General features: G+C 34.3%; 1 protein-coding gene across 2 annotated transcripts in view; it reads right to left on the bottom strand.

The window, feature by feature from the left end:
* Positions 1-425: 425 nt before the first annotated feature.
* ELL2 (elongation factor for RNA polymerase II 2) overlaps positions 426-24,406 on the bottom strand; it is a 41,074-nt gene continuing 17,093 nt past the window's right edge. Inside the window, exons 4-12 of one of the 2 annotated variants that reach the window (XM_070938773.1) lie at positions 20,023-20,186; positions 18,215-18,474; positions 14,948-15,072; positions 14,731-14,824; positions 11,236-11,809; positions 7,280-7,346; positions 5,536-5,707; positions 4,467-4,511; positions 426-1,819 (exon numbers count right to left, since the gene is read on the bottom strand). In XM_070938773.1, the coding sequence (XP_070794874.1) occupies positions 1,703-1,819; positions 4,467-4,511; positions 5,536-5,707; positions 7,280-7,346; positions 11,236-11,809; positions 14,731-14,824; positions 14,948-15,072; positions 18,215-18,474; positions 20,023-20,186 (1,618 nt within the window). In that variant the 3' untranslated portion in view covers positions 426-1,702. The remainder of the gene's footprint in view (positions 1,820-4,466; positions 4,512-5,535; positions 5,708-7,279; positions 7,347-11,235; positions 11,810-14,730; positions 14,825-14,947; positions 15,073-18,214; positions 18,475-20,022; positions 20,187-24,406) is intronic. The other variant, XM_070938774.1, reaches the window with a different exon arrangement.

Here is a 24,406-nt window from a genome sequence, read left to right as displayed (position 1 = left end):
TCTTGCCAGTGAAACATACCAGAGATGTAGCTTTCAATCCTCATCTTACCCAGAAGGGAGGCCTCAAGAAATGGCACAAGTGGAGAGATACCTGAAGAACGATTCTGTGCTGAAAATGGCCTGACATACCTGTCTAAATCTCTACCGGCAGTGGCGTTCCTTGGGCAGAGCCGGGTGCTTGGATGGCTGTGTGGATGTGCCACTTCCTGAGTTCTTCTGCATACCCAAGAAACACGCTGCAGGATTTGGTACACACTCAGCTGACATATTATGAAGTCTGCTACCTTCCTTTCAAACTTGAGAGACTATAATGGCTACAATTGTGCTGCCTCACTATTATCTAAATTTTTTTGTAAGATTCAATAATACACTAACTCAGTTTCTATTGTAAGTTATATTCTAGTAAGCAATACATGACAATAGAGTTGATGCTGAAGACAAGTTTATTAAAGATACTACCAAAATTTTTGGCAAACATTAAAAAAAATTAGATTTGTAAACATAATGCTTCCCTTTTCAATTGGCAGCACTTTGAAAGAAATATATTAAGACAAAAAGAAAAGACAAATATAAGTCTAAGTTTTGACCAAATAACTTATGTTCCCACATGATAAAATGATGGTTTAATTAAATTAAACCAATTAACACCATGAAATGAAAGTTTGTGCTGTTTGATGATCACAGTATTTTGTAGTTAAATACATCTTTGTTATATTCCTGATCCTCAGGAAAAAAATCTTTAAATATACATTTCATGTAGGCAATAGCTTCATTGCATATTTCTCTTCAAAAAATACTTCTATAGCAGTATATAAATAGGCCACCTACATGTTTAATTTTATAATTTTGCTCCAAACTATAGAATTATTTTTAGAGTATCAATTCATCTCTGGTAAGAAAGCTGACAAATTTGTCCTGTACTAACACTTGTTAGTTACATCAACCTGAACATTTGGCCTATGTACCATTCCTGCCCCCATATTGTGTATCCATGCAACACTCTCTCGCTCTTTCTCTCTCTCTCACACGCACACATACATATAGTAGGCCACAGAACGCTCCCCATTTTTACACAGAGGGAAGCAGTGTACTTATGATAAAATTAATTAAGTATATTTCAGGTACATAAGAAAACACCATAAGGCAACCACTGTAGTGGGGGTTGAAATCACAGGAATAAGTGTTTCTTGTTGATAGGTGTGTATATATATATATATATAGAGAGAGAGAGAGATATAAAAGTTATATACCACCTTTTAACCCTCCCCGAACAATGTATAATTTTTGTTTTATTTTGTGCAAATTTTAAAACTCTGTACCACTTAAGGCAAATAGTTTTGCATTCAGAAGAAAACAATTCAGAAAATAGACCTGTAGTTATTGAAAAGCTTTTTTTTTTTAAACTACAATTTTTCATTTGAAAAATGTGTACAATCTCAGAACTATAGAGCCTGGATCCCCATTACCCAATGGTAAAATGATTTCCATGGATAAACAAGTAAGAATTAAGGAAAAGGGGACCAGAAAAAAGCAGCTTCAACTATGCAGCGAAGCAACATCCTCACCATCAACAAAACAGCAAATTCAGACTGCTAATGCGCCTGCCTTAGAGAATGTTCACTTATTTTTAAATCTTAGAATAAGCTGTATGGAATTTTAAATAAATAATCTTTAGTTTATTCACATCTTCTGGTCCAGAGCTCTAGTGCCATGACCCTGCTTGTTGTTGGTCAAATTCACCTATAAGTCTTTTGATATGAGCCAACTTGTTATGAAGATATTCGCATCTGTACTTTTCTTCATGGTAGTTGGGACTAGACTGTAACAGCAAATAAAAATAAAGTACGTTTTTGATAGAACATAATTCTTTTAAATAAATTACATAGCTTTACAAATTACATAGCTTTATTTTTAATAAACACTCCCAAAACAGCTAAAATATCATTATTATATTTCATACATCAAACAAGATATTCAGAAATAAGATAAATTAATTTAATTCATTCATTCATTAATTTCAAAATAGTAAAAAATAGCATTTTCTGAAATTTACTTTAAAGAAAGGGATAAGTAGTGTATATTTAGTCAAATTTCATCCAGGAAAGTTTTAATGGTTTCATATGCATGATTTATCTGATTTAATGTATCTATAGATGGAATTGCATCTTTCCAGAAATATTTTTGTCTTGGATTTCTGAAAAAAATGATTCACTGTGTTAATGCTGACTGGTACAGAAGTAATGGTTAACGTACGAGTGAAGACAGTCATACATTACTACTTCCATATTGTTATATGCATTAATGAGGAGGTTCAATAAATATGAATGTATTCAAAAATATGCTATGTTATGTAAAATTTGAAAAACATAAAGCATGATACAAAAATGTTGAGTGTTTCTAAATATCACTGGAGAAAAAAGGGTTTAACAAAATTAAATGCTTAAATTACATTCTTTAACTTTGCATGTGATTTAGATGTAGCTATTTCTGTGGTCTTCCCACAGAAAGCAAAATTTTGTTTGGAAATATAATAATAATAATAATAATAATAATTTTATTTCTATACCGCCCTTCTCCCGAAGGACTCAGGGCGGTGTACAGCCTATTTAAAAACACAGACAAAACAATGATATAAAATTTAAAATAATTAAATAAATGGCTCAAATTTAAAACCCCAATAAATTTAAATACCCCAATTTAAAACTATTGTATTGATAGTCCGGCCTGGCGGAACAACAGGGTCTTCAATGCGCAGCGAAACACCCGGAGGTCAGATATCTTACGAATTTCCGGGGGCAGTTCATTCCACAGGGCTGGGGCTCCCACAGAGAAGGCCCTCCCCCTGGGCGTCGCCAGCCGACATAACTTGGCTGATGGCACCCTGAGGAGACCCTCTCTGTGGGAACGAACTGGTCGGTGGGAGGCTATTGGTGGCATATTGGTGACATATATCCTAACAGGAGTTACTTTGTTAAATTTATATTCCTTATGTCAAAATCTTCTTATAGTCACTTACATAAAATTGGGGAGGCTTTCCTATTTTTCTCATTTTATGTGTTTCCACAACATACACATACATGCCTCAACTGAAATTTTTGATACTTAGGACAACCGGATTTATGCAACTTCATTAGTCTCATTCTCAGCCCCTTTGCCTCCAATGTTTTTTTTTATTATTATTTTTTTTAATTTGATTTATATGCCGCCCTTCTCCGAAGACTCAGGGCGGCTTACAATGTGCTCAGCAATAGCCTTCATCCTTTTGTATATTTATACAAAGTCAGCTTATTGCCCCCACAACTGGGTCCTCAATTTACCTACCTTAGAAAGGATGGAAGGCTGAGTCAACCTTGAGCCTTGGCGAGATTCGAACCCTGCAGTAATTGCAGGCAGCTGGTCTTAATAACCAGCTTAATAACAGGGTGCCTTAAACCCCTGTACTACCAAGGCTCTTCTGTTGTGGTTTGATTCCCGTTAGCTTCACACAATTTTGTTCTTTCAAAGTTTCTATGGCAACTATATCCTTCTTTGGCCCTGACCAATACTGTGCAATAAGAAAATGATGGCAATATCAAGGGTACAGATTTAAAGGGTTCATTTAAGCTTAAATCGTTTATCAGAAAGGGACATATGGTCATATGGCTAAGTATATTATCAAAATCTCATTTCTAAAATGCTCCATTTCAAACTCCTTATTTATTTTTTATTTTAGATTAATACAAAATCTAAAATTATATTACTAAAAATATATTTGGCAAGAGACCTTCTGAAAATACTCAGCTTGGAAGAAGCATTCTGAAAATAAATGTGCATATAATGAAGTAAATTGGGGAATTAGGCAAGGACAGTTTGCAATCAACATGGACCCCTAATGAGTGTAAATATGTATATAGTGGAAAGTGATGGCCTCAAACAGTGATACAAGAAATAGAATGGAAAATTAATTCATTCAGCGCTCTACAACTCTTTTTCCAGAGAAGATACAAACCCTAAAGTATACTAGCAATGTGAAAGTTTCACTAGTTCAACCTCCTCTTTGTTTTTATACCCTCTAGCCAAATTATCTCTACTGAAACTCAGCAACAATTTACAGAACCAGAGCTGAAATGACGCACCTCGAAGCTGCTGTATGGTTTTATCTCTGTGCCTTTGTAGTTCCCACAAATATGAACAACACAACATTTTTACCCACATTAAGAAACAATATAACATGAAGCCACAACCTTTACTGAAAGGATAAAATAGCTCATGTTACACTGAACTTGCTTCTCAATCTGGATCAGCTTTTCTAGCTGCCTATTTTAAATATATTACCAGCTAAATATTACCCAGTGTTTTTTTTATATGTTTCAAAGTAGATTTAAATAAGATCAAACAAAATTAAACTTATACAGGTATACAAATTAGACTATAACAATGCTAACTTAAAAATATGGTGTATCATTTTTAATAGCGATTACACCAACCTGTTTAATCTTCCGATATTCTTGTAAGACTTCCTCATGAAGGATCTAGAAGCAAGAATAATTCAATGGCTATAAGGTTCAACTGCTGTATTCACACCCCCATGTGCAGCAAAGCATTTTTTGGAATTGAATCAATACAATTACATAACTTTTAATTATTAACAGTTTCTTTGAACTAAGCAAGCAAGCAGTATATAAAACACGTGCAGTATGAAGACCTAGGATGATGTATGCAAAACATTTCCCTTCTTTCTACCAAAAATTGTCACTTCTTTCCTCAGAGTTAGAGTGTTTTACATCTAGAGTCTGAAAATCCAAATGAAAGATCTCTTATTGGTTCCTTTTTCTATCATGATGCAACAGCAAGGAAAAATCTTACTAGCAGTGAGAGATGTGCTACTGATACTGCCTTTCTCTAACAAAGAACTTTTTTTATATCAGAAAGTTTGATAAAGCAAGTATCTTTCTGACCATCATGCTAAGCAGACATAGATAGGGCAGTTTCTTCTTAATTGTATTTCTCTGCTATCCAGTTTTTGTTAATAAATAATTAAATTAAACCATAATAAAAACTGTTCCAGTTTAAAGAGAATGGAAATCAAAACTGATTTGCACCTATTCCTAAGCACTAAATTACTTCTGTTCTCTGTTTCATCATCTGCACTCAGCACTGTAATTCAGTGTTTTGACTACTAAAAGTATTGTCAGAAATAAATAAACAATCCAATTTAATTATAACACTTTTGCAGCAGCCTTAAAGGAAAAAAAGCAAGATTACAACATCATAATAAATAATAAACGAACAAACAAACAAACAAACAAACAATAAATACATCTACATAGTAGGAATCAGTAATAATGCAACATTCTTCAATAAATATTTTTATAAAGGTTTCACTGTAGGAATCATTCATTCATTCTTTTGTTCATTCATCCACTTTATGGATTCTTTTAAAAGAAGCAAAAATAACCTGACTACTTGCACATTTGTATAATCCAGTATTACTATCTTAGCCACAAGATAGACTTCCATGAAGAGAGCTTTAACAGTTGAAAAAGCAACCTTTACCTGATATTCCTTAGTTCCTGGAGAGAGTAGTTTATGCTGTGCATCTAGTTTCATAAATCTCCTAGTTACACTCTCCATCCTTGCATGCAAAGTTCTGTACTCGTCATATTCTGCATTAAAATCATCCTTGTAACTTTGACGTTGCTCATATGAGACAATTGCTATGTATTTGCTGTTGCAAATAAAAAAAACAATGTTTTTATAATATTGCCTGGTCCTAAATATTGCAGTAATTCTTCAAAACCTTATTTAATACACTTACAATCCTTAATCCATAACACTCATTGCATGATCATTATTAACTAAATTTTATTTTCTACACTTTAGATATATCTCATTCTTTCCATGGCTTCATACAAAGCCATCTAATAAAGCTAACAGTTGAGATGATACAAATACAATTCCAAGAATATTTAGAGAGAGTTAATTGTTTAATCCCTCTGTGAATATATGTCCAAATTTTATACTTTCTAGAATTAATATAACTGAATCACTTAACTTCTGAAAAACAATTCTCATGAATACACTAGATCAATAAAGTTAATAAAAAGCCTAACTTATTTAAAACAAAGGAAATAATTATCCAACTGCATCAGAACACTCAAGACTTTATTTATTTGGAGCTCTCATTATGACAAACACTTTATTGCCAATACTTTTCAGTCTTTGCTGCTCTGCTGTCTTTAAATGCCTGCAGTTTTTTTTATTGGGTCAGTCTCTCTCTCTCTCTCTCTCTCTCTCTCTCTCTCTCTCTCTCTCTCTCTCTCTCTCTCTCACACACACACACACACACACACACACACACACACACACACACACACTTAGAAATGCCAACAAACAAAAACATTGTTCTAGACCTATTTTCGGAAAATATATTTCCCTTGCATAATGTTGCAAGGATGAAACACTAGATAGTAAGAAATATAAAAGCGACATGAAACAGTCTGTCAGTATCGGATAAAAGCAACTTTCCAGTTATTTTTAGTTCTATATATCTTTTCCATCGCTGCCATTAATGTTACCTTTATTAGAATTATGCAAGCTTTAAAATGTTATATAAATGCAGGATAAATGTTTCCAAATGGGAGAAAAAAAAAAAAAAAAGCTCAGGGTTCAGTGCTAGTTGTAGCTAATATGCTAGACATATACTGTACAAGCACTATCATTCTAGGGATAAGGGTCCTGTAGAGTAGCATTGCCATTGCTAAGCTGGACAAGAGCACATTAAAATTACTAGCAAAGTTATGCCAACTCAAGCTACTTAAAAACATAAATTACTGGGGAAGAGTACAAAATGACATTCCAAAAATTTTTTTTTGCAAAATTTTTATTACATTTTCCTTTTTGAAAGCTCCTTCTGTATAAGAAAAAGCAATTTACTACAAATATCTGGACACAGTCTGGAAGGAAAAATGATAGAATTCTGTACTAGCGTCAAGGTAATAGCATCAGAAACCAACTGTTTTTGCTTAGCAAGCTGTCCAAACGCCTTAGTGAATAGTTATTTTGGAAATCCAGTGGTAACAAAAGCAGCCACTTCAATTTGGAATAGTATTTGAGATAGGTGGCATGTATACGAAGACGTTTTTCTATATAATATAAATTGCATAATTGTGCAATATTTTAATGCAGCCCTGATATAAAAACCCTGGTAACTCATTTTAAATGTTCATCAATCTAGGTAATGCTGCATGAACATATTTTTTTTACTGTCCCACCCCTTTCTTCAAGATTAGTCACTTACACAAAGTAGTCTGGTAGTTCACTTGTTGACAAAGGATCTGTAGTGGCAGTACATGTCTTTTTAACACCTATAAAAAATAGAAGTTTCAGACTTTGATAATGTTCCAAGTCAAACTTGATTACTATGTTATTAATTTTTACAGCTTAGCTTTAAATAAGAATTAAGAGCACCTTTCCCTGCTAAACTATTTATACTGCAAGTTATATGGGAAAATTTTAAATAGCCAGAGGCAAAAAAACAAATGCAGAAATAATGTCAGGCTGCATACAATATCCTAATCTACTAGACAAGCTTCTCATAAGTTACAGCATCTCCCCAACTATTCAAAAATTTGACATATGTTGGAATTTTACACAAACATCCAGCAGAACTGCAATAAAAAAGAGTGGAATGCTTAGTGTTTTGCTTTTCATGGATTCTTTTCCCTTATCCAGCAACATAAAATTACGAACATGCTAGATTGTCATGCAATTTACCACAAAACAAGCATAGCTCCCAGCGACCGGTAAGATCCCACAGAGTTGGTCTCCTCCGGGTCCCATCAGCTAAACAATGCCAGCTGGCGGGCCCGCGGGGGAGGGCCTTCTCTGTGGCTGCCCCAGCTCTCTGGAACCAGTTACCTCCTGAGGTCTGGACCATCCCCACCCTACTGGCCTTCCGAAAAGCTGTGAAGACCTGGCTTTTCCGGCAGGCCTGGGGCCATCGATCCCGCTTTGCGATCTGGCGAGATCCGGCCACGAATGGTGTGAATGTATTCTAAGGTTTTTAATGTTTTTTTTAATCTTTCAGGTTTGCAGCCAGGCAGGGAGTGAAGAGGGGATGGTTCTGTGCAAATGGCAGGCAAGCGCACTCACAGCTCCATTTACAGGAGTGGTGGGAATGCGCGCCCACTCCTTGCACAAGTGGGGGAGGCGTGTCCATGCACTCGCCTGCCATTTCCTTGGCTTGGTTCCGAACAGCTCAAGGCCTGGTAGTGGGCCACAGCCCAGGGATTAGGGACCCATTTGCTAAGAAATCAACCAAATGGAATGCAGGACTGGTTCCAGGTATTAATTTATCAGCTGTTTATTAATTTTATTAGTTAAATTTATATCCCACTTTTCCTTTATGAGGTCGGAAGGGCATATATCGTATTCTTCCTCCCAATTTCACCCCAGAACAACAATTCTGTGATGTAAATTAGGCTGGAAGAAAATGACTGACCAAAGTCACCCCGTAATGACTCATGGCTGAATCTTACACTTGTGTCTCTCCAGACTGATCTTTTTCCACCATGAAATGCATGCATGTGCATTTCTAGAATATCACCTATAGTCACCCCTATTATCATCATGTGTATCACTACACATTTATCTGACCAAAGGTTTATTAGAAATTATTAAAAGCAATTTTAAACTATGCTTTAAATGTTTTCATAGCCATGCCATAGCAATACAATTTAGTGAAGACAAACTTTTGCCTTTAAGATGCATCAGGTTTCCAGTTTATATCAGAGAAACCAGTTTTACAATTTGGATTTTGCGAAGTTACACAGAAATATCTCAAAAACCCAAACCAAGCCTGTCTCAAGGCCTCTTCTCAGATTAGGAGTTGTAAAAGACAAGGAGCTTATTTTGTGTTCCGATTCCAAAACTTCTCCCACATTCTCTTGGGCAGAAGCATAGTTCTGGTGAATGTTTATTTTTAGATAAGCACCAAAACTAAACAAAACTTCTAAACTACTGGATAGGGGATAGTTTTTACTGGTTAATATTGCTCCTCTCTTTTGCTGAGAAATAAAAGGAATTTAGAATTAGAAATGCATGATTTGAGGTTTGGATAACAGGAATTTATATGGTACAATAAAGTTAAGGTTAATGCAAATTTTAAGAATAATTATATTAGCAGTGCCATATTGAAAATATGGACCTAAATCCAGGCTGTCCCTGAAAATACTTTTATGGGCCTCAACATAAGAAACATTTTATAAAGAAACAGTAAGTAAACAAAAATGGTTAGCCTATCAATAATTATTAGAACAGGAACACGGAGAATATAAAATGAAATTAAGATAGCAACTGACTGCACAGGGATTTAGTTTTTATTGATTTTTGTGTGCGTAGTTAAGAGTTAAGGTAAATAATAAGATGTTTAAAAGTGAGAAGACAGAATTTGAAACTGAATTATGTACAAATGAACAGTATGAACTTGCTAAAATGTATACATTTTTATTGAAATTTGAAACAGAAGAACAAGTGAAAGACTGCATGATAAAATGGACTAAGAACTTTGGATAGTGATGGAAAAATGGGAATATACTGTATGTGGTTAAAAGGAATGAAATTTTCATTATAATTTAAAAGACAATTTTTATAAAATGATGTATATGACCATTTATAAAATGGTCATATACATGTATGACCATTTATAAAATTATCTATCATTCAGAAAAATGTCTAGAATGCATAAAGGTACTTCAAATTTATATTGAAACTGTGGACAACATGAGGGGTCATTTTATGATGTTTGGTGGACTTGTAAAAAAATCAGAAATTTCTGGATTCAAATACATATATTGTTACAAAGTTAACATTCAACTTAAACCATAAATTTTCTTGCAGGAATTAATAGATGGTTAATTAGAAAAGGAGCTATGAAAAATTACTTTTATGTATGATTGCTGCTTAATTAATCTTTGGAGTGGAGGTGGATTCTCGAGCTGGATGTTGACATTGAGACTATTATATGAGCAAAAAAACCATTGAAATACTCTGAAATATCTACAATGGAAGAATGGTTGGTGAAGATGACAGAGCTAGCAGAGATGGCAAAATTAACTCATTAGAGAAAGATCAACAACTACATTTATCTGTGACTGGAATCCCTTATGTACCTTTTGCTGAAAAATAAAAAAATAAAAAATAAAATTTTGATTTATGGGTTTAAAAATTAGAAAGGGTAGATTATGAGAAGAAATTATGATGCAACCTTAGAGAGAGAGGATAAAATATAAATACAGTTATAATCATTGTCAAAAGGTTTGGAAGCTGATTCTTTATAGTATTTTCTATTTTTTCCATCTTTTTCTATTTTTTTTCTTCCATTTACCGTTCTTTCTTATTTTCTTTGTTTCCCCTAATACTTGCATTGTTTTTATCTTGTTAAAAATGTCTTCAATTAAAATTATATTAAAAATTATTCCTACTCTTTCCCATTATAACGCAAATGAACATGATTTGTTTATGGAATGGAAAGTTTAAATTCAAGAGATGGTTGTAAATCATTCCCACCATTATTTAGAGTGGTTATTTCACTAGTTAAATAATCTAATGCAACCACTTAAAATAATTAAGATTAAATTATTTTAGACAGCATTTTATAAGATACAATTAACTGACAAAAAAGGTAATCTTTGCTCAAATATGACATTTCCATTCCTGTAGATTTGCACAGGAATTTGTTCTGATTAGCCTCTCAAATTCAGGAATCAGTTAAGTACATGTTAGATTCCTATGACATTTCTGCAACATGAATGATGTGTTCATGTGTTCTGTTACCACCACCACTTCGACAAAAGAAATGGTTGCATTCTGGAACCAAGCGGGATCAGAGCAGGGTGCTATTCAGCAAGTTCTGGGGAACCGGTAGCGGAAATTTTGAGTAGTTCGGAGAACAGGCAAATACCACCTCTGGCTGGCCCCAGAGTGGGGTGGGAATGGAGATTTTGCAGTATCCTTCCCCTGGAGGGGGGTGGGAATAGAGATTTTGCAGTATCCTTCCCCTGCCATGCCCACCAAGCTACGCCCACAGAACCGGTAGTAAAAAAATTGAATTCCACTACTGGACCAGAGGTATCAACAACCTATCCCTAATCTTTCTTCAATATAGATATTTGCAAAGAGATCTCACATAGCAATGCTAATGTAATAATCTGGCCTAGCTCCCTTGCAGTTCAAAGTGAGATGCAAAAACAATACCTTCACTCATTTTCTGACTGGAATTCTTCAGTTTGGTAATTTCTTGGCTTTCACAGTCTCTCATTTTCTTGTCTTCATTCCCAGTATTATGGTCTTTTATTTGGTCCTTCTCCTTATGCTTCTTTGATTTCTTTTTGGACTTTTTGTATAGCGATGAATGTTTTTCATCTGTAGACTTTGGGCACACTGACAGACTTTCAGACGGTGTTGGGATTTCCAGTGGAGTCCTGGAACTGTATTTTTGATGCTGGTCCTCATAAATATTGCCATTCTGGCTTAAGGTGTCAACAGGCAGGTCTTGGGTACCCCGACCTTCGGGAGTGCTTGGGGAATTGGAGTTAGAACTTGCAGTCTGAGGAGGATTTGAAACAGGGAGACAAGTTGAAACAAATGGTGGAGCAGTTGGTGCTGCAGCAACTGCAGGAGGTGGTGGTGGTTGAGAAGTTTCAGCACTTTTTTCACCAGAAGTAGGCAAATGATTACTTAATGTTGGTTGAACTCTATTGGTAAGATGAGATATCCTTGGTTTTTTATTCATTAACGGATCAATAAAGTCAGAATCCAAAAGCCGTTTCTGCAATAAAATATGGTAGGTACAATGGTTAGTTTTCTCTATATTAAAAATTCAATTTAAATTGTAGAGACTGTAATTACTAGGTTGTTTTACCCTGATGCGGAATAAAAAGAATGATAAAAATCAAGCATAAGTAGAAAGAATATTAATTAAAGAGTGGTCATTTATTGCTGATTGCTAGAATGGGATATTGCTAGAATGGGATTATATTTAATTGATAGTGAGGGTCATAGGTAAGTACAAGTCCTCAGTTTGGTTATTCCATTATTATACACAATGCCTGGCAGGTCAGCAATAAACATATTAGAAATATGTTTTCTGCACTAAAATGTGACCACTATTTCAGGCTTAAGGGGAACAAAAGGTTTACATTTATAATGCCATGGTAATTTTCCAGTGGATAAAGAACCAGAATAATTAACAGACCATGTAATACAGAGTTAGGGACCAGGCTTTACTATCAAGTTTCTGAGGTAAAACACTATATATAAAATCTTCTATTACTTTTAACACTAATGGGTTCAGCCCACAAAGCTTAACATGCTTAGTTTTTACTTAATCTCATCCCTTTTAAAACATTTTTAAGAGTCAAAGAGCTGATTTTCCAGCCTCTGATTAGGCTCAGTCCTTCTTCATGCCATGTATAAAGTCATCACACTTGACTGTGGAGCAGATCTTATTTTAAAAACAAAGATTGACTCTGTGCCCAAGAAGATAAGGATACACACTCAGACTGTGTGCTATTTATTAATTCAGAAGCTCCTTGATGCTACTTCAAGATACTTTGGTGTGGGATTGCTAACCTAGAAAAACAACTAATGGCAAGCACATGGCAACTTAAGTAAACTGGTTGGCCTTAGATCAGTAGGCACAGGGATTATTTCAGGATAATGCAGAAGCTTCTATCAGCTTTATACTTCAGAATTCAGTCCTATTTTTCAAGGGAGGCACAATAGGCAGTGAAATCAGCAGACCAAAAGAGACAAATCCCTCCATTCTTATGTGCCTTTCTGATTTATGCCAGTATGCTCCTTCATAAACAGCTGATATAGAAACTTCCTGAAATTTTAGGAACATTACATTTAAATTTTCAGCATACTTCCATATGCTCTCATAAACTCATGTGAAGTATTGAGTATACCTTGTTTGTTGTAAGAAAGGTTTCAAATAGAAAGAAAAGTAAAATTATGCTTTTCAAATTAAAATTCAAGGTTGACTCAGCCTTCCATCCTTTCTAAGGTAGGTTAAATGAGGACCCAGTTTGTGGGGGCAATAAGCCGACTTTGTATAAAATATACAAAAGTATGAAGGCTATTGCTTAACGCATTGTAAGCCGCCCTGAGTCTCCAGAGAAGGGCGGCATATAAATCAAATTAAAAAAAAAATTTTTTTTTGTACAAAGGTCATCATAGTATAATAAAACTTAAGAAATAAAAATTGTAATATTTGAGGACAAATCAGATGCATACATGTACACACACTTCATTTTGTGGCTCTCATATTGACACAAAAAATGGAATGCCGTGAGAGCCAGCTATCATTTGATGCAACACTGATGTGGCAATAGCTAAGTTGCAAAACATGTTCCTGACACTGAAGGAAATAGGATATGTCCTAGTGCTCCATATAAAGGATGAAAAGAACTTTGGATTACATCTCTAAATAAATCAGTTTTAAATAAAAAAGTTTTATATGTTGCCTTTGGTGAGATGGGCAATGTATAAATTTAATAAATATTATATCAAATAAAATATTCCAAAAATCAAACAAAAATCTATTTGGAAATTAATTAAAATTGGGGACTTTGCTACTCTAATTAATCTCATTTGTAACTGTAATTATATAATTTCTATTCCAACTGAAATAGTACTCAGCATAAAAAAATAGTACACAGCATAAAAGCATCATATATTTTTTTAATTATCTAAATTCCCAAGTCTCTGAATCTATACTTCAGAAATTTTCCATGTGTCTTGCTTAGAGATACTTTTATGAGGCACTTCATTTTTTATAGAAACAGTCAAAAATAAAAGTATACAACATAGAGAAGAAACAAGGAATAAACAACCCCATAACTGAACTGAAATATACAACTGAAATATTGTATATTTCTTAAGTAGGTTCATTTCTCCCTATTGTATTCTCATAATTATCAGCATTTGGAAAGGATCCCAACTACTTTTCTTTTTTAAAAAATATATTAATGTCACCTTGGAAGGATTTAAATCCTCAAGATCAGAATATAAATTGATAGCCCAAACTCATCTGCAAGAATACTTCAGAAACATTGTGGTGCGGATGCTTATCTATGTGTTTAAATTCTTGTGGGATTACCAAATCTTGCAAATAACATTTGTTTTGACACTTGAAATCTTATTTAATTGGTTAATTGGTATAGCCGCAGCAGGAGAAATATACTTGCACATTTTATTTAGTTCTCCCAAGATATAGCTATTGGCAATTTCATTTTACTTTTTAAAATTAACATTTAAAGGAACTTAGTATCATTTCTGTTGTGCTGATTTGGATGAGCTTTGGTAGGTTTCCTTCATCATATATTGCTATAAAACCAATATTTTTCATCATTATATCAAAAAGAGAAATGCTATTGTTATCTGTCGATATTCCATGAAACTAATTTAACAGATGTAAAAGTGAATACTTTGAAAACATAACATATATCCTTCTGTGCAGCCAAATTATTTGTGCTTCTTCTGCAGTGCTGCCTATGTTAGCCAGCAGCAAGTCTTTCAATGTAACCTGTGTATACAATAGGACTGTACAGAAAAAAATCCAAAGTTCAGAGAAAGTCTCCATCACTCACATATAGATCTTCTCTTACTGATGTTTCCTCCACCCCTCAACTTTTGTCACATATTATCTTATTACATGATATAGAATTAAAGTGACAAGGAAAATACCTGAGAAGGGGAAGAAGATGCAGCCTCTTTGACAGTCCTCAAAGGAGATCCCAGGTTGCTGGTGCTGGTGGCATTCTGAGATGAATGTAGTTTTCTGTAAAGATTATTCACGTTCAATATTACAAAGAAAATCAAAATGCCCTAAACTAAATCAAGATTGTAAAGTTATTTAATTTTTCTGGATATCTACACAGGAAGTGAAAGGCCTTGAACTTACCGAGAAAGTATTAATTCCAGCGACTGTCTATCTATTTCATTATATCCAGGCCAATCTTTCTGAACTTCCTTATAAACATATTCTTTCAAAGTGTAAGAGTTGTCTTTTGGATTCAGATTGGCTACCTACAGATTAGAGATAAAAACACAAAACACTTAAAATTAACTGCAAGATGAAATATCTGAAAATATCACACTTAATATCTTGAAGTTTAATAAATTAATTTTTATGGATATTATGGACCACAATTAAATATTTAATTGACAAATTATTAAAACCATGTTATCAGAAATAGACAGATTTCTAAAAAAAACCCCATAAAATCCATCACTATAATTTTAGTATGTTTTTCAATAGAAAACCAAAATTAACAGAATAATAGAAAGAAGCTCTGTTAATTGTGTATCTACTGCAAGATCACATTTCTGGAAGACTACTAACTTGGGAGAATTACTAAAATCTCTTTCAAAAATATCTGCCGATATTCCGTGAAATTGATTAACAGATGTAAAACTAAATACTTTGAAAAAGTAACATTTATCCTTCTGCGCAGCCAAATTATTTGTGCTTCTTCTGCAATGCTGCCTATGTTAGCCAGTAGCAAGTCTTTCAATCCAACATGTATATACAACAAGCGGTTTAGATTTTTAACAAGTGGGCAACTCAACATTGACTCTGCCTTATGAATTAAGTGAGCCTGGACTTCTGGCACCGTGGGCATGGCAGCTTAAACAACTTCAGCTTGTCTCAGCATGGAGTCAGTCCTTCAGCTTTCAGTGCTTCCTGCAAACTGTGATCGGTTCTTTACATACTCTGGACCAAGGAGGGAATTAGAACTGGACAGCTTCTCCTTGAGCGTGAATTGCAAAAACAGAGGTTCTAGTAAACAGGCTATGAGTGGAATAGTTGCGGGATAAGGAATACCATGTTGTTCAAGGTTGAGGTGCAACTTGTTTGTGGACATTTGAACCCACTGACACATGTTTCTAAATCATTTTTGGGTTTTGTAATCTTTGGCAGTTGATAATACTTATTCAGCAGATAAATATTTATTTTTTGGGGGGGGGTTTGGACTATTAAATCTTAGAGATATATTAAATTAACCTTTGTTAAAGTTTCTCAAAAAGCAAGGCAACCAAAATGGTATCAGAAAATTAATAATGAGAAAAAAATCAGGCTTCCTTTTAATTATAAAAAGAAAAGTTTATTTTGTTGGTGAATCTCTAGTTTTAAATTTCATTTAAATTTCATTTATCATTTAATTTATAATTAATCTGAGAGAGATGGGAGAAATATGAAATATAAATATTTTTATGTGGACCTTGTACCTTCCCATAGTACCTCTTGTCCTACTCTACCTGACTGGATTGGCCTTGATTAGGAGTATTATAATTAGCTCAGTCTGTGCATTGTGGACTGATTTAGTTTTAGATACTCTGGATGACATCTGCTGGCAACTGCTGATAATTATAACATTAAAGTTGCAATTCACTTTTTTCCTGGCATTATTTTATTTTTATTTTTTTAGCTTGATCACTTTAGAATGGCAGCATTTAAAGTTTCTGAGATATCAGAACACGATCCACTAAGTAGCTGCTGAAGGAGACAGAGAAATGCCAGTTACATCTATCTTAATTAAATGTTTGAGGAACTAGAAGCTAAGTTGTCTCATTCACATGACTTTAAACAGGATACTAAGTTTTCGTCATTTGAAAGAAAGTTTGAAAAAAATGGACTAGATGGATTTGGGAAAAAATCTTCTATTTTTTCTCAATGAAATATAACTTTTACTTTTCAACAAGAAAGATTTTGATTAATACTGTTCAAAGGACCAGAGAATTTTTGGAGGAATTTATATTGCAAGAGATTCAAAAGGAAACTACGGAGAACCTTGATAAGCAATATGACCAAAAAAACCCACAACAACCGCAAAACCACAGGATGTCCAAGATAATGAAAAAGATAATTTGGACTCTGGTGCTAAAAGCACAGATTTATGTAACCATGGAACATAAATGCCTATTTTTATTGAACTTGAATTTAACCTGGAATATAAACGAGGAAAATTCCACTCATAAAATTAGAGAATATATTTCACTGCATGGAGAAATTAAAACAATATATAATTTGCTTACAAGAAGCATGTATTACAAACAAAGATGTTAAATGCTTGATCTATTAAAACTTGGGAGATGAATTAGTTTCGGCAACACCAAAAAAATCCCAACTGAGTTGTTCTACACATTAAGCCCTAATTAAAATCACAATTAATAATAACTCATCAACAGTAGATTTGTAAGGGGAGAAATTCATTTACAAGAATGTGAAACCTTTGTTTTGGGACTTTATAAACAACTTATGGAACAATTGATAAACCTTTCATATGAGAATTGTTGTTTGATGGGCAACTGGAACAGTGCTGTTTCTCCAGTTAGGAATGGTTATGTATGCATACTTTCGTTCCAACATCAGGGAACAAAATTAAAAATTAAAAACACCTCAGGAAAATTACTAAATACTTTTTGATTTGTTGAACATTTCAATACTAATAGATATATGGAGACATAAAAAGGATCATTCTAGGAAGACACCAATCATTCTCAAGAATCGATATGATATGGATTTCCAAAAAGCTGTTACTCAGGCCTCTAAAGTGAGGATTTTACCAAAGATTTTTTTCTGATCACAACCTGGTGAATTTGGTTTTTAGAAAGAAACCCACATCTTTTAGATCAGGGGTGTCAAACTCGCGTCATCACATGACATATTGTGACTTTCCCCCCTTTGCTAAATCGGGTGGGGGTGGCCAGCGTGTCAACCCTGGCCTGTGGGCCATGAGTTTGACACCCCTGTTTTAGATGGAGATTAAATGCATTACAATGCATTACAATTGAAACATCATTACTGAAAGTCTAGACAGTTAAAGATTGGAAAAAGAAATTTTGTATACTCGATTTATCTTATTATCATGCATTCGCTATCCTTTATTTCAGGGTGTGCAAACAATAGCAGAGTAACAAAGGAAGAATAGGGGATAAATAGCAAAAAAGAATCAAGATATTTCAATTTATAAAGATAGTATGCCTGCAATGTCAAGTCTTAATTCAGTGCTATATGGATGAATTTCAATATGCCTAAATTAAACAGCTGCATGTGTAACCATAAGCTCATTTTGATTTCAGCAAAATAGAATTTTTGAACCAATCCATTATAATTGATAGAGATTATAAAACAAAGGAGAAAGCAGAAGTGTAAATAAAATTTCACCTGCTGAAGAATAGCAGCAAGGGAATTCCTATCTTTTTGACTAACTCCATCTTTTAATAAGCGGGCAAGAAGTTCTGGTTTCTTGTAGGTCTTCAGTGCCAATAAGTGAATTATTCTATCCTTATAAGGCCGCTGTGAAATACTGTTGTTCGTATGGGTCTTCCGTATTGTATTTGCAGGATTGATGGGGGTAGACCTTTTCCTTTCAGGAACTGCATCTGGAATACCTTGTGGTGCTTTTCGAATTTGTACTCTTTTACCTACAGGTTATAATGAAAAAAAAAACTGTTTTTATATCTGTACACCTCAGACAAACCTGAAGTTTATTTCTCAACAAAAGCTGAAAAAGAAATCTAACTCAAATGCAGGAATATAGAGTTTTAACTATATTTAGAAATGATGAATTTTACATGTTTAATTTATATAAATCATAAATTCACTTCATGACTCTCATTATTCAAGACAAATAATCATATCTGATAATTTCAAGCACTATAATGTCTAACCAGTGATCAAACAGAATTATAAAATTATATTCTTCAGTGACAGCAACATGTAATTGAATGGAACAATCAAAAGCTATTTTTATTGGCCAAAACCTATGATCTCCTAATAGTTCAATAGTGCTTCAAAAATGGTAATTTAAGAATGCATGAGCTAATAGATGGCTAGCTGAAGAACAACGGGACCCGAATTTCTGCTGCCTAACCTCTCAAAAGTTCTTTAAGACAATCCACAATTGTCTTCTACTCTCAAAACACTGAGAATCATAACAAACAATGCCATTTAATCACTACCATACCCTGAAAGTGTTACTGCAAGTCTTGAAATAGTAAGTTAAAAAACCCCACATTTTAATTCCCATTCCACCAGGAAATTTGCCATTACCAGGGAGACAGGGAAAAAAAGTGTGTCCCTTTCCCTAATCCACGTTCTTACTTTCTATTGGTGAGTTTTTCTGCTTAAATGCCAGAAGAGAGGGAAGAGTGTAAGAGCAACAGAGCATGTGCATAGTTCATACTGAGGGAGCTGGAAATTTGTCACCTTATCTTTATCCTATTACAGAAGAACAGTAAGAAAAAATTATGTGATGGGAGAGGTGAACCACCATAAGCTCAGTTTTCAGAGAAAATATCAGATGACTGTGGCTTCAAACAGTGATTTGAAAGTGGCTTTGAATTGGCAGAGTCTTTGTTGGAATCACAGTTCAAGTAATACTATTTGACTATAGAAAAAATTAAAGACTTTTAGGAACAGTATATTCAATTATTTACAAAATTGATCCTATAATGTAGAACAACAACAGATTTCTTTTTTGATAAAAGAGAGATTAAGGCTGATCTGAATGGGGATTTGGCCTTAAAAAAAAATGCCAGGTTACAAAAGTGACTTTGAAAAAGATGTTACGGATCTGAAAATGGTTTTTAAAATGCCAGAATATAAAAGCTACATGAAAAAAGATGGCACAATGGATTTACAAATGAAGCCATTTGATGTCTGGATAATTAAATAATTATTACTTATTTAATATTATATAGTATCAATTATTAATAATTATTAAAATAATAATAATTGAAATAAATAATTAAAGGAGACATACAAATAGTAAATTGGAAGAATGATTTGGAAAACTTTCTTAACTTGGATTTATAAAAGGAACATGTTAAACTACTGAAACTGTTACTGAAAAGAGCAAAGAGAAACTGACAAAAAATCAACTTTATAGAAATTACAATATTTTGGGTATTAAATGATGCAATAATTAGAATTTAAGCAATTACAGAAAAGAAAAAAAAATGCAGTCATACCTACATATGGTCCACCCGTTTTTATGACTTTTGCACTTCGATTACGAGACTCTTCTTCTGCCTGGGTCATACGTTCTCTGGTCATTTGGTAAGAATCATTTGTTGCACATACAGTAATTTTATCCTGTATAAATCCCAGGCAACTGAGCTGTGATGATCCAGTACTAAGCAATAAAGGAAGAAAACAATTTTATTTGCAACAAATATGCAAAATGAATTGTCCCAATAATATTCAACATCTTTCTATACATTTAATGGTAGTTATCAACTGTGAGGTACTATTCTGCTTTTTGCCAATAATATAGGAAAATCTGTAAAATTCAGCAATCTTTAAAAATGTGTATATGGTTTAAACTAGAAAATGAAATCAAATGAAGTAATTTGCTATCATATTAAATCAAATGAAATAGAAAATGATTTGTGAAAGCAAAATCATATTAGTGAAATCAATTTCACTTGGATAAGGCTTTTTTAAAAAGTTATTCCTGTTGTTGATTCTCAAGCCACTCCTTTTCCTTTCTGAATCTGGAGGAACCATACATTGATTATGAATAACTGCCTTATTATTTAGTGACATAATACTAAGTAATCATCACAATATTTTATGAGGAAAAATCAAGACTTTGCTCTGGAAAGTATTTTATTTTGTTTGTCCTTAAAAATAAACCAGACTGAACTGAACTCAATTATTGGCAAATACATGAACATATTGATGCTATTTTCTTTTCACTGCTACCTTCTGGGCTCATTTTTTAATTTCTTAATCTACTTGCAACTATATGTCATCTCAACCATTTGGAAAGGAGATGTACATTAATAATGCTTAAATAAATAAATGTCTTTTTCATGAATGCTGGTCACAGATATTTATTTCAACTGATCTTTACCAGACTGCTGATAACATTTCAGATTTTTTTTGGCTTTGGGTTAAAGAACAGAGTTCATATTTCTAATTCTACATTTCAATCTTAAAAATACTCATTTCCCTAAAAGATGCTTATGATTTACATCCTCTTATTATACAATAGTAACATTTATATTGCTTCAAGGTCAAGTAATTTTCTGTACAAAATAACTGTTGAAAGATGCCTATGTGAAACTTAAACAGTGATTTAGTTCAAAGGAGATTAAGTCAATTAGATTTTTGATTAATAAATTCTTCATATTATACTGAGGCATTAAAGCAAATCAAAAGCCTAGAAATTACTTTGGAAAGACTGGAAAGTGATTTGGAGATTTGATAGATTCTCTTATGCTTACTACTTTTGCAGCCTCAAACATTAATGCAGAAGAGGAGGCTTCAGTAATACAGGAGGCTCTCTTGCAGGCTGTTTTGTTTTTTCTAAAACCTCTCCTATCAATGAACTTAGAGGAGAGCTGCTCTGCTGTTTGTGTCTCAAATTCTGCTGGAGTTCCATAAAAAGGACAGCAACTTGCTGATCATGTAAAAATTAAGGAAGGTGAAACTTGTTTGGTCCTCGGATGCAAGATCACCAAGAAATACCAGGGTAGATAAAACAAAAGCCCTGATAAAATTTCTATACCATAGCCAATAAAAAAACTACATGGATGTATGCATGAGGTCACCAAGAGTTGCATTTGATTCAGAGTAGGCCATCAAGAGCCGTGGTGGCGCAGTGGTTAGAATGCAGTAATGCAGGCTAACTCACTGTTCACTCCAGGAGTTCGATTCTGACCGGCTCAAGGTTGACTAAGCCTTCCATCCTTCTGAGTTCGGTAAAATGAAGACCCAGATTGTTGGAGGAAATATGCTGACTCTGTAAACAGTTTAGACAGGGTTATAAAGCCCTGTGAAGCGGTATATAAGTCTAAATGCTATTGCTATATTATCTTCTGCTATAATCCATTTAGGCAGATGGGGGAGAGAGAAAAATGTGACTCAACTTGATTCATCTGCTCTTTTCCGGATTGCATTTGTCCTTTCCTATGCAATTCTCTAACTTGCTTAAATCTATTTAAATCTATCCTTCATTAACTCTCAAATCTCTTTATTTGACCTGCACTAGGGCTTTTGACTATTTTGAAGGTCTTTGGCTCTTTCATTTTCAACTGTCATTCCTTCATTGACTATTTCTTCATACACATACTGAATTATATCTACTACTGGTAGTAGTTCTTGACTTACAACTGGTTTGATGATATTCAGAGTTACAATGGTCTCAGAAATGGTGCTTTATGGCCCTTTTTTTTTTTTAATTTGATTTATATGCCGCCCTTCTCCGGAGACTCAGGGCGGCTTACAATGCGTTAAGCAATGACCTTCATACTTTTGTATATTTATACAAAGTCAGCTTATTGCCCCCACAAACTGGGTCCTCAATTTACCTACCTTAGAAAGGATGGAAGGCTGAGTCAACCTTGAGCCTGGTGAGATTCGAACTTACAGTAATTGCAGACAGCTGGTGTTAATCACAATGCTATCAGTCTGCTGAGCCACCAGGCCCTTAAAGCACTTCCAGCTGTTGTCAAATGTCATGGCTCCCCCAGTCACATGATTCAGGCACTTGTTAATAGGCTCACATTTATGATCGATTGCAGCAATTTATTGTAAAAAAAAAAGTCCATTTGGGGAAATTCGTTTGCACTAAGACGGCATGATTCACTTAATGACCACAATTCAGAGTTATGACAGTGTGATTCTCTTAATGATCACTGTAAAAATGGTTGTAAAATTGGGTCTGATCACATGGGTGTCTCAGCTTATGACCATCATGACTTACAACTGAAATTCTGGTCCCAATTGTGATTGTAAGTCAAGGACTACCTATTCAATAGTGGTAATACATACATCATTTTTTTCTAGGATTAATTTCCTAATTAGCTCATAATATATTATTTCTATTGACAAGCTCTGGCCAGAAGGTACCAACTTAGACACCTGGCCAGGAGACAAGTAATGGGTGCATTACTTAAGCCTGACATTTAAAATAGTAAAGGTAGTCAGAAGATGGCGGACACTTTAACCTTAGTAAGAGTTTATTTTTAAGCAGTATTTGGGGAAAAAAATAATAGGTCATTTTCCGATTTGTTTCAACATTTCTGTTTTGTTGGGCTATTTGGAAGCTATCAGGACATACTTCCTCAACCTGTTATTTTTCTGTTAAAAGAACTTCAAAAGAAATATTTCAAGAATTTATTAATGTGAAATCCCTAAAGTGAACTGGCAGGATATAAAGATCTACCATTCTCTACTTTCATCCCAATCTACCCCTATGTTCCAATCTTTTCTGATTCTGGTCTCAAGTTGGTTTAGATTTAATATGTTGCCTTTAAATCTCCTATTCAAATTAAATCTCTCTGTTTTGAATTTTAGATCTTGGACTCTAGTATGCATGTAATAACTGTACTTTTATTTTCCTTCCTGCATCAAGTTAAGTAGTCTAGTACATTTTTCTTTGAATTAAAGGTATTGAAAGGTATAGGAATAATATTAGAGGAGCAAAATGCAATGAATCTTTATTTAAAAATATATTTTAGGTGCCTAACAAAGGGTTTCATCTAACAGAAATAATGCCTTCATCTATACAAGTATCTTTCAGAAACAAATACTGAATATGGATTTTACAACTTTTACATTTTTCCTGAAGTTATGTAAACAACTAACCTACTGTGTTAACTTTTGATTTTGTTATATTTGCTTTTATATTTGTTCCTTCCTTTCTACCGTGTTTCTCCAAAAAGAAGGCCGGGTCTTATTTTCTTTTGACCCCTGAAAAAAGGGCTAGGCCTTCCTTTTGGACGGTTCTAATTATTGACTCACCTTGTGGCGGTGGCACCGACAGCCCCGCCCAGCAGGAGCCCACTGCTGGCCCACTTCTTCTGTGGCCACTTGCCGCCACTCGCATGTATTGCCCTGGCCGCCGTTTTGTGTTCAGATGCCTGCTGGAAGGCATCTGCAGCCGATAACAGAGCTCTGGATCGATCTGGAACTTTGTTATCGGCTGCAGATGCTTTCCGGAAAGCTTTCTAGCAGGCATCTAAGGGCAAAATGGAGGCCAGGGCAATGCATGTGAATGACGGCAAGCGGACACAGAAGCAGTGGCCACAGAAGAAGGCGAGGCAGGTGTCGGGGTGTGCGAGGCCTTGTAAGTAGGGCAGCTCCAGGCCCCCCATCCCCATCCTCGCTCATTTTTTACCTGTGTGCCTTACCCCACCCCCTGCACCCTGGGGTGGCCGGGGTCTTAATTAGGCTAATTTTATGGGTGGGTCTTAATTTGATTGCATCCGCTCAAAAACATGATAGGGCTTCTTTTCAAGGTGGGTCATCTTTTTGGAGAAACATGATATCGCCTTTTTATTATCAATGTTCTGATTCTGTTCATCTTAGTTAAAATTCCTAGATTCCAAAAAAGGTAGTCTGACA

This window comes from Pituophis catenifer, unplaced genomic scaffold, assembly GCF_029215685.1.
Source record: "Pituophis catenifer annectens isolate HBS135680 unplaced genomic scaffold, rPitCat1.0.hap2 SCAF_2, whole genome shotgun sequence".
NCBI classification, from domain to species: Eukaryota; Metazoa; Chordata; class Lepidosauria; order Squamata; family Colubridae; genus Pituophis; species Pituophis catenifer.
The sequence above is the reverse complement of the archived record's forward strand: the minus strand, read 5'-3'. Positions and strand labels throughout refer to the sequence as shown.